Source organism: Struthio camelus, chromosome 23 (genome assembly GCF_040807025.1).
Source record: "Struthio camelus isolate bStrCam1 chromosome 23, bStrCam1.hap1, whole genome shotgun sequence".
Classification (NCBI taxonomy): Eukaryota; Metazoa; Chordata; class Aves; order Struthioniformes; family Struthionidae; genus Struthio; species Struthio camelus.
The window spans coordinates 7700733-7713527 of NC_090964.1; the positions used below are offsets into that span (position 1 = coordinate 7700733).

General features: G+C 39.6%; 1 protein-coding gene across 2 annotated transcripts in view; it reads right to left on the reverse strand.

The window, feature by feature from the left end:
• Positions 1-12795, reverse strand: part of NIPAL3 (NIPA like domain containing 3) — a 16479-nt gene continuing 3684 nt past the window's right edge. For both annotated transcript variants that reach the window (XM_068917547.1, XM_068917546.1), the window contains exons 3-12: positions 12010-12078; positions 11739-11910; positions 11559-11618; positions 10712-10857; positions 9794-9890; positions 8351-8486; positions 7546-7634; positions 5982-6045; positions 4794-4888; positions 1-4090 (exon numbers count right to left, since the gene is read on the reverse strand). In XM_068917547.1, coding sequence (XP_068773648.1) covers positions 3891-4090; positions 4794-4888; positions 5982-6045; positions 7546-7634; positions 8351-8486; positions 9794-9890; positions 10712-10857; positions 11559-11618; positions 11739-11910; positions 12010-12078 — 1128 coding nt within the window. In that variant the 3' untranslated portion in view covers positions 1-3890. The remainder of the gene's footprint in view (positions 4091-4793; positions 4889-5981; positions 6046-7545; positions 7635-8350; positions 8487-9793; positions 9891-10711; positions 10858-11558; positions 11619-11738; positions 11911-12009; positions 12079-12795) is intronic.

Here is a 12795-nt window from a genome sequence, read left to right on the forward strand (position 1 = left end):
TCCAATACTGTAAAGCTTGCTTTATTTACACATTTTAATGTGAACAAAAGAACATTATAGGTAGATCATTTTGCACATTCAGCCAACATCAGAGCTGTAATCCACAGCATAAAATTACATGTAACTATACATTGAGAAATATATTAAGTGCTCTGGTGCATCAAAAAGCCACACAGTGTAGAGGCAATAGATGTCAGTTCACATTTGGTAAAGAAACTGGAAGAGAGAGTTAAGGAGTTTTTCCACCATTTTAGTAAAGGAGGCAGCAGTCGATTCATTTCTGTGCACATATTCAGCTCTGGGTTCGGCAAAAGACTGCGTATTTGGAAATCTAAGCATACTCAGCTGTTTAGGGTGCCCTGCTTCTCAGAAGATCAGCCCTAGATAAACTGAAGTTTTGACATACACATGTTAAAATGTGCTTTACACCAACAGATTATTTTTCAGCCTGCAAGAATGACTAGGGTGTGGCATGGGGCTCTTTAAATTGTTCATGTCCAGTGTAACTTTAAAGGTTTGCTGCAGCCCCCTTGTCACCTCATCCCTAAGAGCATTCTGTAAAAAGTAGAGATCTGAGGGTACAAATAGTTCCCTGTTTTGGGCTTCTAAGCTCTAGACAAGAAGGGATGTAAGGAATTTATTTCAATACTGAGCTATATAACGTGAAAAGAGACTGGAGAACTCCTACACTCCATTGAAACAGATGTTTGTCTTCTGGTGCCCCAACGTATGCCTTCTTAGCAACAGAGACGGCTGCTGTAAAACTGGAAAGTGAAACAAAACAAAACAAAAAATCCCCACAAAGGTGGCAAAGATGAACCCTTACAACATTAGCTGTTAAGGCCTACAGGCTAAGAAACATCCCAGGCTCTACTGACCTGGCACAGTTGAGTAATCCAAAATATTGTGATTTGTTTGTTGTAGAAACAAACACCATCTCCCTGGGAACCCTTTGTCAGAAGATTTCCAAAAGCAAGTCTCACTGAATGTAAAGGTAACTGTCAATATTAGGCAGAAGTATTTAAAAACATAAGAGCAACCGGGTAAATAAAGCAGGACTATGGAAGTCTTTGGAGCGAGACTCCTGCCTCTAGAGTCTTGGGAAAAAAAAAAAAAAGGGGGGGGGGGAAAGGGTGAGCTAAAATAGCACAAAAAATAAAGTTCAGGTTATGGCTGGAGGAAAAATTCACTCAGAGCAGAAGACTGTCCCACGCGATGCCAACTGAGGGCTCCCTGGCAGAGAGGACATGACTACTGGCCTGACAGTCAATGCTGAGGCTGCAGGGCTATGGAGAGTCCACAGAGCTTGTGCAATAACTACTGAATCAGGCCAGAGAGCAGCCCACAGACAAGACGTACAAGCAGAGGCTCAGCATCAGAGCAGCTCCCCACCTGGCAGTGAACTCCATGTCTGTTATCTCGTGATTTTAGGAATAAAGATAGTCCTGTGATTAGGATAAAAACCTAACCAACCATTTATTGGCCACAAAGTCTGCATATCAGTCAACTGCAGTTTTTAAATAGAACTGAGGAGCCCCAAGAATTAGAAAAACTATATTCAGTAACACACAGGATCACCTTAACAATAGAAGTCAATAGCATAACATTTGGGCCCTTTAGATCAACTATTTTATAATGTGGCAACCCCCGTAGCAACTAAAGAGAGACTATTACCATGTAAGAAGTGGAGTTTGTAGGTATGCATGGTATAGCACAGCTTGTTTTAAAAGAATATATTTCTATGGTTTCAGAACTACTAAGTCAAAACAGCTACTGCCTCATTGATTAGAACGGAAGAGATAAGAAAAGCCAGTATCTTGTACCCTTCTCATTCATGTACTATTTTGTTTTGTATCATTAATGAACAAAAGTCGCACATAAATTCACAAAAAAATTGATTACCAGGGATACAGAGCCAAAGGTAGTAAATCAGTGTCATTGCAACTCCAAGAAGATTAATGTACTGGCAATATTAGCCCATTAACATTGTTATCTTACTTGAACACAGAAAGTATTGTGGGCAAAAGAACAGCTTATGAAACCTCAAGAAATATCTGCTTTAGTGTACAGGATGCCACTGATAAGATCTGAATTGTCAGACATGCCAAGCTAGTGAAGAAACTTCACATAGAGGTACACGTGCACACACCAGGCATCCACTCTTTGCAGAGCGAGGTCATATTTTTCTAAGCTGCACAAAAATGCCAAAGCACTCAAGTACTTCCAGATTAAATTAGTATTCATAGGTGGCAAGGCAAACATATGCAAAAAGAACAGTTCTGTTGTCATGTACAGTAGCAGGAATCTGGAATAACTATATACAAGTCAAGAGTGCTTGGGAGTTTTTGGTAGTGGGAACAGAATCTGGGCATGAGTCAATTAAAAACAAAAGCAGAAAGCCACAGCTGCAAGTCCAAGACCCTCCCAAAACCATTGGTGTCAGAGTGACCACTTAAAACGCATAGAACAAGTGATACTCATTTCAAATAAGGTTTTCTAAGTGCATGCAGACACTGCTACACATACAGTCCAAGACACACCCAGTTAGACTTAGAATTCTGTTTCCCAGCAAAACAACTGTCTTTAGAGAAGATGATGGTATCAAAGTGCAACTGCCTAGAAAGCAGGTATAACTTGCATACACCGGTAAACAATGTACTTTGTCCCTTTCCCTTGATAAGTTTCCCCTTGCATCTATTCTCCCTATCAACTTCTGGCCATCTCTTGGAAACTGGAAAGATAAATATCGTGAGTACACAATGCTTCATTATTGTTAGAGTTCTCTGAGTGCTGGACTGTGCAAGCTTGTTTTTTGTTAGGTCATTCACACTATTAGGCCAATACTTTTTCTTGCTTTTGAGGAAAAAAAGGTAGGGAACCCCCACCTACAAGACCTAGGCTGGGCTTTTTAAAATTGCCAAAGGATTGTGGATATCTCTAAGCGTCTAAGACCACTAAACAAAGTTAGAAACCCTGCCTGACCCAGAGAGGAAATAAAATGATAGAGAATTTGGACCTCTCAAGAACTATAGATAAACTCCTATGAGGAATACCAGTCACATTGCTATTCTCATTTCATCTTGTTCTTGTCCTTTACAGTGTTCCTTTTGCACCATTTGATCCAACCTGAAGCTCCTGCTATGAAACCAGAAAACTGCCAAAAGATAATCTTTGTCCTAAGCTGCCATATAATCCAATGGTGCTATAAAAACTATTCACATACTCAGTGCATATGTTCAACACTAGTCAAAGAATAGTTATACAGGAAACGTCAAAGATCCAGGCTTTGAAGAAATAAAGTAGCTTACTTATGCTAACGGATTATGCCACTCTGAAGACACAGTAAGCCCCGGTATTTTCGCTTGAAAACAGTACCATTTTCTTGCCATGCTAAGGTGGTTTGGTGGTTATGTCAGAGATGGGAGGATTTACAACTTTTCTGGAAATCCTTCACAGTCTCTATATATGAAAGATTACAGCCTGCCTTTCTCTCACTGTGGGCAACTCATGAAAATTTCAGTTTGGAGATAAACCCATTCCCAGCAGGGCTATAAATTGCACAGTCACTTTTCTTCCCACGGCTCTGCATTTCCACAACGCCTGCTATCTCATCAGTTTCATACAGCCACAATACTGCACTTGCCATTTCACACTCCCCGATAGCAGCATTCAAAGGAGAACTGTGATTTACTTCTTGCTACAACAAATGCTTTCAACTTCACAACTATAGAGAGTTGTTTATTAAAATAATCATCCTTGAAAGTTAAGTTTGAGGCAAGCTTTAAACTGTATCAAGGTTGGCTTTACACTTAACTTATATTTTAAACTGAAAAAGGTAAATAAATAAAGGTCACACTCCTGATGATTCAAATCAGTTCCTTAAAGGTCACTCACTCCTTTTTGCTGTGTTCCAGCACTCGGTAGGGTGGAGCAGAAACTCCTTTGGAACCATGTTGCTCCTGCACTATCGGCAACGTAGCTGGAGTATAAATTTCCGGCATGTTGTCATTGTTCTCTAGGGCACCGTAGGAAAAAGAAGCTTTGAGGTCAGGCTGAACTGCAACCCCTTTATCATGCATGTTCTGCATGCCTGAGAAGAGCAAAAACAGAGATTAAGTAGTTAGGAACAAAAGTGCATTCTTTCTGCACTCTGTTAAATCAGCAAATTGTGTAGTCTCAGGGTTAGTGATATGCAGCTCATCAGTTCCTTGAGTGTTAAACGAAAGACAGTGTTTTTCTGCTTAGCAGTAAAGCAGCTAATAGAAAAATAAGTTTCTAGTGAATGAAGGACGGCAGTCAGTTATTTATCAAATGCTGCATATCTTTTATATAGCTCACCAGAAAGACAGTATAGCTATATTTCCCAGAAGAAATTTCTGCTCCTTCTGGCCTTTACCTCTTGCAGTGTACCTGTCCTCCCCAGAGGTCAGTCTTCCAGTTGGACCAAGCCCAGTTCCAAGCAAATGGAACCATTTCCATTTGCTGTTCATCCCCATCTCCTCCCCAGATAGTAGCCGACTGAACAAGGCTCTTCTGCTAAAACCTGCCACTCCCCCTGACAGGACCCAGAATAAGTGACATCCAAGTGGCACGTTATCTCTTCTCTGCTTCGTGTAGAGCATACGTATACCCATCACAAGGTGCAAACAGCAAGCAAGAACAAAAGGGAAAAACAGACAACATAGCTGCTTGATGCATCAGGATGCGGAAGAGAGATTAAAGCATGAGTTTTCATTCTGAAACCCAGAACTTAAAGAAAAAAAGGCAGTAAACCACTGGATTTTTACTGTTACCTGGCATAGCATCCATCGATATGTAAGGTTCAAAGGGCACAGATTTCTTCCTGTTTCTTGTGATCAGGAAGACACCTAGAAATGCTATGAGGCACCTGAGAGAAGACAAAATCTGATGAGGTGAATGTGAAAAGGGAGAAGAGCCAATGTCGCATGTTGCTTTTTCTGAGTGCCTATCATGTAACACCGTAAGCAAATCAGAACTGGAAGAGACAGAACTGTGGAGACAGTTACAGGGAACTATTTCAGCTGAACAACCCTTTTGAACAGTACTGAAGCCCACCTAGCAACTAGCAGTCAGTCAGAACAACTCCACCTTTTTGATAAAAGGCAGTGAAAAGTTTTCACGTTAATTAGCTGAGCTTGACTAACCAGAGGTGAAAGGAAGCGTATCAAAGTTTGATTTGCTGTAATGAAATTCCAGGATTTAACAGTCTGAACTTTGAGGGATTTCCCATAGGCAAATACACTGACAACTGTCAGTTTTGATTTTTACAGTACAGTGACAGAGAAAGGCAAGGTTCATAACATTAACCTCTCAATTGTTTTTTCTGTATTAATTTGAAATATATTTCAGCATGTTCCCTGCTTATGGAGAATTAGTCATATCAAGACACTGCTAGGACTACATGCTGAGTTACACAGTAAATGTTTTACCGATCATATCAGCATTATGTGAATGCCCATAAGAAATACCTAAGAAATAGGACTCCTTACGTCCTGTCATAATTCAATGAAGGCTCAGAGCAAAACCTGAAATGGATTCCTGGGGGATGAATTTTCTTTTGGTTATTCTAAAATTCTTCTAGATTGAAGAGCAGGAGAGCTTAAGAACCTTCCAGCTCATCTTGAAGGGAATAAACATACAGGGAGAAAAAAGCTACATATGCTTCAACACACAAACTGACCTCCAGTTACAGTCAAAAAGAGACTTCCTGTGTGGCATAAGTGTTGTACAATTACGCATGACCCAGCGTTACACAATTCCTCTAGAGGATTCAGCATCATTCAGACAAGATACTGAATTCTGTGGACCACTGTCCATTCTAATTCAGAAAATGCATTCAGATTGTCTTCCTCTCCAAGACAGAAAGTGCAGAAGACAAAATATATATAATTTTGTCAAGTTTAGCCATGTAAAGAAATACTTCTCAGTTTTTTAATCAAATAAACTTTTTAAACACTTACCCAAGTGCAAACATACATATGTGGAGAACATCTTCGCCAGTGAAGTCCAAGTAGAAAGTTGCTCCTTGAAATAGAAATAATTCATGACACCTCTCTTTCCAGCTTACATGAGCTATTAGTGCTACGTTTCCGGCACTGATCAATCCAGGTAACAAATCATGCAAGATTTCTATGTTTATAGGCACCTTTGTTCTTTTAAAGGTCTTAAAATAGAAAGTGGTGACCTGACTTCAACTTGAACAGATACTGTTTATTGACAAATCTTTCGAGAATTTGACTACCAAAAATAGTTATACTGGCACAACTAATATAGCTGTAAGTAAATCTGTACGGCAGCACAGCAACTGGTACAAATCCTTTTGTATTTTGGGGGGCAGGAGGTGTAGTATTAGAACTATCGCAGGTCACTGTGCTAATCAACCAGGGCCAGAATCTCACCGTTCAGCAGCAGTTACCGTACAAACATAAGAGATCGTATTTCTAAAGTCTGAATAACAAACCAAGCAGGACCTAATTGCAACAGGATACAAGTTCTTGACCCCAATCGAGTATATATAGGTCAAACCTAGAAGATGACAAATGTCCTCAGTGTTTTGGATGTCAACAGGACGAGAAGCCTAGTTCACAGACCGTGGCTTCTACTCTTTACATTTCTAAATGAAGTAAATAAACTGACAAATACGAGAGCAGCATATGGCTGGGAACATGACAGGAAATAAACATTAGCCAAAGAGCAGGCTACAGACTCTCATGACATTGAGGAGAATTAAAGGCAACGTGTAATTTAAAAGGGGAAGTTATTGCCCTTATATACCTAGAACATTAATATTTACACAGATAGTATCCATCTTTGTCAAGCAGACACACTTTTTGCAGCATGTTCTTTTTTGGTTTTCCTCACATGTCTTCTAACTGACAAGAACAAAACCAGAAAAAGGTCACTTATTAGGTTTGAAGCCTAAGGGGGTTCAAAGTGCTCATCTTTGTGCGTACAAACAGAACTTTCCTTATGTGGGCAAGTGCTGAAATTGGAGTAAGCTGGTCAGACAGAAAACTGCCTATAAAGCCAAGAGCAGTTGCATCCTAGATATAATGCAAACAAGACTATAGGAAAAGAATTGTAATGCTCTTGTACAGAGGAAACAAATACATTTATACACATTGCATCAGACACATTTGAACAAGATCCGAATAAAAATACACAAGGAGAAATTTCAGCTGTGTATCCAAGTTGCACAGTATAACAGAGCACACATTACCCTCTTTTTCTATACACTAGCGTGGCATGAGTAACAGTTTCAAACGTAAGTATCCACGGACAACAAAATGACAGATCTTAAGAGAAAGTTTTAACACAGTCTAACAGGACAATGCACACTTTGGAGTAAAAAAAAAAAAAAAAAAAAAAAAGCAGCCAGCTGCAGAAGAGAGATGACAAGAAAATGCAAGTCATCGTCTTGCAGAGTGTTCACCTCCCTAAGCTGCAAGTGAGGGCTATTCTCCAAACTGTTTTCCTCTTCCTTTAAAGGGGGCCAACACACTACCAATGCATTTGGGCAGTTACCTGCTGTGATTGCTACTGTTGTGGACAGGATATAGCCGATGCTGGCAATCTGAGATGAGTCATACAGCTGTGAGGCTTGAGCTAAAAATCTGCAATACAATGACAGATGACACATGTTGATTTGGGAGGAGTACTCAAATTGTATAGCAGTTTGCATGGACAAGCATAGTACTCCTTTTTGGAGGCACATTTCAAAAGAATGACGCTACATAAATTTAATAAACCTTATTCTCTTTCTCACTAGATTTGCAGTAGCATCACTTGGAATTAATAAAAATGAGAGAAGAGACAATCCTACACCACTGTACTTGCTAAAGGCAGTAACGTTATTGCCGTTCACCACAGGGCCAGAACGTCACCACCGTTTTAAATAACTTCTTATCCCTGTTGCTACTGGCATTTTATATTATTACAACAACAAAGGAAAAAAAAAAAAGGAAGTATCATCAATAACGCTGATACCTCTTTGGTTTTGACCAGTGCAAAGACATAGTATTTGATTTCTCACCATTTCATTTGCGCCCTTGTTTTGCAAATACTTGAATTATGTATAAATTTGGGATCTAAACTACTTGGCAGTATAACTGCATGGAATAGTAGAGAAGAACAGGTGAAGAGAAGAATAGTAGAGAAGAACTGTGAATCCTGTTGCCTGGATTTGAGGACAGGTCACAGAAGAGAATGGATAAACTCTTCTCACTAAAATTTGCTCAGCATTCTCTGAATGAATAACAAACAGTCCATTGATTACTGATCCACTGAAACCAGCAGAATTATAGACAAGGAGAGAGTGAAAGTGTCTTACGTTGCTTGGAAGATCGCTGTAGCGATCATGCACACCAACATGATATAAAATATAGGGTAGTCGAGCTGGAGGTTTCCTTGTATCGAGACAACAATCATGCCTGCCACAGCCTTCACAGTCACAACAGTCATAGAACCTGTGAATATTTACCAAGATATTTACCAAGATATAAATATTTACCAACATTTACCAAATATCTACCATTTACTCAGCTGAAGCACTGATACATACGTACTCAACGGGACAGAAACACTGCCCATTTGCTCTATACATGACAGACAGCTGCAAACAAAACCAAGAGCTATAGGCACTTGAACCCTCCTTTTGCTAGGTCAAATGGGATGCAAACTGCTAATTTTATTCCCAACTCTGCAAATTTTAATCCCGACAACTTTTATTAAAGCGACCTCCAATATATCACTTAACCTTTCTGTAACACAATTCTCTTGTCCATAGGATTAGGAGCATTTACCAATTTTCTTGAACATTTAGATAGTGCTGTAAAATCAAGTGATGGAAGAATATGACAGTTTTAACTTCTGGTGACATATTGGCTCTGTTAGTAGAGCTAAAGAAGTTTTCAAAACATAAATTAGAAAGAGCTAATTTCCTTTCCAGTTCTTGTAGACACAAGTCTAGGCCATTCACAATTAGAATAGTTGCTTTTTCTAAGATTCACCCAGCCTTTGAAGCGTACAGTTACCGAAACCCAGCTCCTCACAGCTCGTTAAGAGACGGACACTGCAGTGATGGAGGCTGTATAAATAGCAAAGCTTGAGGACTGTGACGTAGATTCTCCAGCATGTTTGGACTGTCACTGCCTTGCTTTTACTTACACTTTTTTAAGGTTTAATTGATCCACTATTTCTTAATAAAAAAGATTAATGTGAAGAAAATACAAGTAAAATCCTGGCATTTCCAAAGTCACTGATAGGAGATTCTCATAGCCTACCGTGGACTCAGGAATATCATTGCAACCCATACCCTGAGTATCTCCCGGTTTAAACAGGGACATACTGGCATGGCAGAACGTTTGCTCTTTCTTTGATCACACAGCAGATCTTCATCAGGCCAAGAAGACTCCTTAAGTAAAATTCTTTCTTCCACCCACTCAATCTGCCCTTCTTCTCCATTGAAAAGATAAACCACGCTTTGAATGCATAGATTAAAGTTAGGAAAACTAATAAGTAACTTGCACTTTTTGTATTTTGGAGGTTTTAAGTCCTTAAGGGAAATGGTCTTCACAGTGCAAAGATCATTTGCAAAGATCCTAAATACCACTGCAAGATATTGTTTTTATCTGCTTTGTAGTAACAATTGTAAGGTAGATTGTTGTCTTTTATGACATTAGTTAGATCAATAAAGTTCCCTATAAGCCACAGATGCTTTAGTTTACTGTTATAATCCAGGGTTGGAATATCTTACAAGTCCATATCAACTTACCCAGCAAAGCTACCAGGAGAAGAATAACTACAATGTAGTTTGCATTTTTCTCCTTGTAAAAATATAGTAGCAGGCAGAATATGATGATCTCCACAAGCTAAAACAACAAAAAAAAGAGTTTATTAGAAAGTGAGGGGTGGGGTGCTTGTGGGGCTAGGGGTTGGCAGTAAATGGGACTCTGAGCCAGTTAAATCCTGGGACAAAACAAAGGAAAATACTGAGCCCACAAAATTATAGATCAAATTTAGCATGATCTCAGATTCTAATTTGATGAGATACTTAATAAGTTCTTGCAGAACAGGAGCATGGGACACTTCTGAGATTATGTTCACAGTAAAGCAGCAGATCAAATAATTCTGACTGAACATTCACATCACAGATCTCAGCCTACTTTCACTAATGAGATTCTTTTCATAGTCCCTGCAGTATGTATCACATTCAATAGCCAAGCCTATCTCCAAAAAAGTAAAATAATAATCAATAATTAAAAAAAAACAAACCTTCACATGATTTTCAGTGGGAGCAGAACAGCTCCTGAGAAAGTTACTCTAGAAAAAGCCCAGATGTGAGCATGGCATTTGGGCACCTCTGCAGCAGTTGTTCTCTGCTGCCATTAATACTATAGCCACAGGTCGAGGCTGGCAGGACTGGGAGAGAGCAGGTTTTTTAAAAACCTTTCAGTTAAACATATTTAAATCCTAACAGAATAACTCAGATAAAGAACGTGAGGGTTCCAAATTGTGCATGTAGGTGTCCACGTGCACTGCAGAACAGACACAGGCAAAAGCTGGCATAGGTTCATTAACAAGTGCAAGAAATATAGCTAGTAACCATAAATAAAAAGAATGTTTGAAATGCAACTCCCAGTCAGGCATATAGCAGAAAAACAACTACCCCACGTTTTATGGGCCATCTTACCATATACAACAGAAATGGCCAGCTCACTAAATGCCTAGTGATATTCTCTCCTGTCATCTTCTCATGACTATTAGGTCCAAATGTTATCAGCAGATAAGTTCCAACAATTGCCAAACCACAGCCTACAAAGGACAAAACATAGCGCCCTTCGGCAACCAAAGGACAAAAAAGAGAGGATAAGATTAGCAGGTTAGTATAGATGCATGGAGTTAATATTGTACATGCACAGTGACCATTAATGACATCATGCAGATTCCTGTGAATGACTCATTCCTCCACCCTTCATGCCCCACTTTCAAAATATTAGAACCGAAAAACCCCCAGGCAATGCATGTGCTGTGAGTGGAGAAAAAGAGCTCATACCAGGTAGCATCTGTCAAACAAATAGGAGCTACAAGATCTACATCTGGAGCTTACCCTGCCTGGCACTGCCTAAAGATCATTTTCCAGGAAATGGAAGAAAGAATGCCCCAGTTCTGCAGACACTTGCACACACATGAAATTCAGCTGATTCAGTTATGCCTAAGCTACTGCAGAGTCAAGGTCCAAAGCTATAGCTTCAGCCTGGAGATCATGCTAACAAAAACCATTTCCATGTGTATCTAAAAAACGGTGAGATGACAAGGTGAGATCCTGCAAATTTGGCACAGGCCAAAGAAATAAAATAAACAAAAAAACCCTATCATTTTTAACAAAGAGTGGATGGAATGACACACTTCTCTGAAGAGACGTTATAGCTAGTGGAGATCTTGCCATCCCTCCACTTATTTTTCTTAACAGGTCAAATTCTGTGCAGGATGGCTTGTAAACAGAGAGGAAAAATTAAAAAAAGAAGTGTGTAACTTACTCAAGAAATCCTTGGGCTTCCATTTTTCTTTAATAAATATAATTCCTATGATTGCACTAGCTATAAAAACAAACAAAGAGAGAGAGAAAAACAGGATGAGTTATGTATTGGCCCAGTTATCAAAAGTTTCACACTGGAATACGTGCAGCCTTGCATGACAGACATCTCTCTCCACCTTACCTATAACAGACACTGCACTGAGTGGCACAATCAGTGAAAGAGGAGCAAAGGCGTAAGAGGAAAACACTCCCAATTCTCCCAGCACAAGCAGAAGCAGTCCACACCACCATGTCTTGGTTCTGAAGTAGGCTCGGGGGTCTTTGGAACCTGCCAGCCGGATGTGGCTGTATTTCTAGAAAGGAAAACACAGGCACAGAAGCTTTGGCACGTCTGATGATTTTTAAATGCAGCATGCTCAAGGCAGGGTCAATATTTGTTTCATGACACTTACCTGGAGGTTCAGCGCAATACTGATAACAAGATGCCCAAAAATAGCCAGCAATGCACCAATCAAGTTTTCCTGTAAAACAAAAGTAAATATATAGATATTAAGTTTACCCACTGGACCCTGAAGGAGGTAGGGTTTTTTTTGTTGTTGTTGTTTTTTTAAAAACACAACTGGGAGCAGAGTAGACTTTTCAAATAGTTCCTAGATCACCTAGCGATAAAATCCCTGTTATCTTCCACTCCTTCTATGTGATCTAGGGCAATTCAGGCGAGTTCCATGTGCCTCTGCTCCAAAACTGTGAAACTTGGGTGAAAAAAACAACCCTGCCTTAACTGACAGTTCTTATGAAAGACTTAAATTGGCATGCATATATTTGCATTCTTTGCAGTTTCTCAGAGGGAAAGAAGGCAAAACTACACATAACAGTCTCTCCAGTCGCTCTTCCATTTGAAAATTTGTTTTCATGGGGATATTTGTCGGCCTGGAATTCAGCGGAGTATGGATTAGAGACCTCTTCATTCTGTTGGTCATTTTTTCAAACTATTCTGGTTGATCTACATCCATAACCTCTGCTGGATAAAGGCATAATTTAGGCCACTTGATGGGGCAGCCCAATTACCACAGACGATTTTATGCTGCTTTTCATATGAACCACTTATTCGAAAGTGAAAGGCAACAGGTAGAAACTCATAGTAAGCTCCCAACCCCTTCTCCATTAGCATTCGTAGATCTGCAATAAATTTGCACAGCCCAAAGAGAGAATCTGAAATAAAAACAAGGATGTAAAGC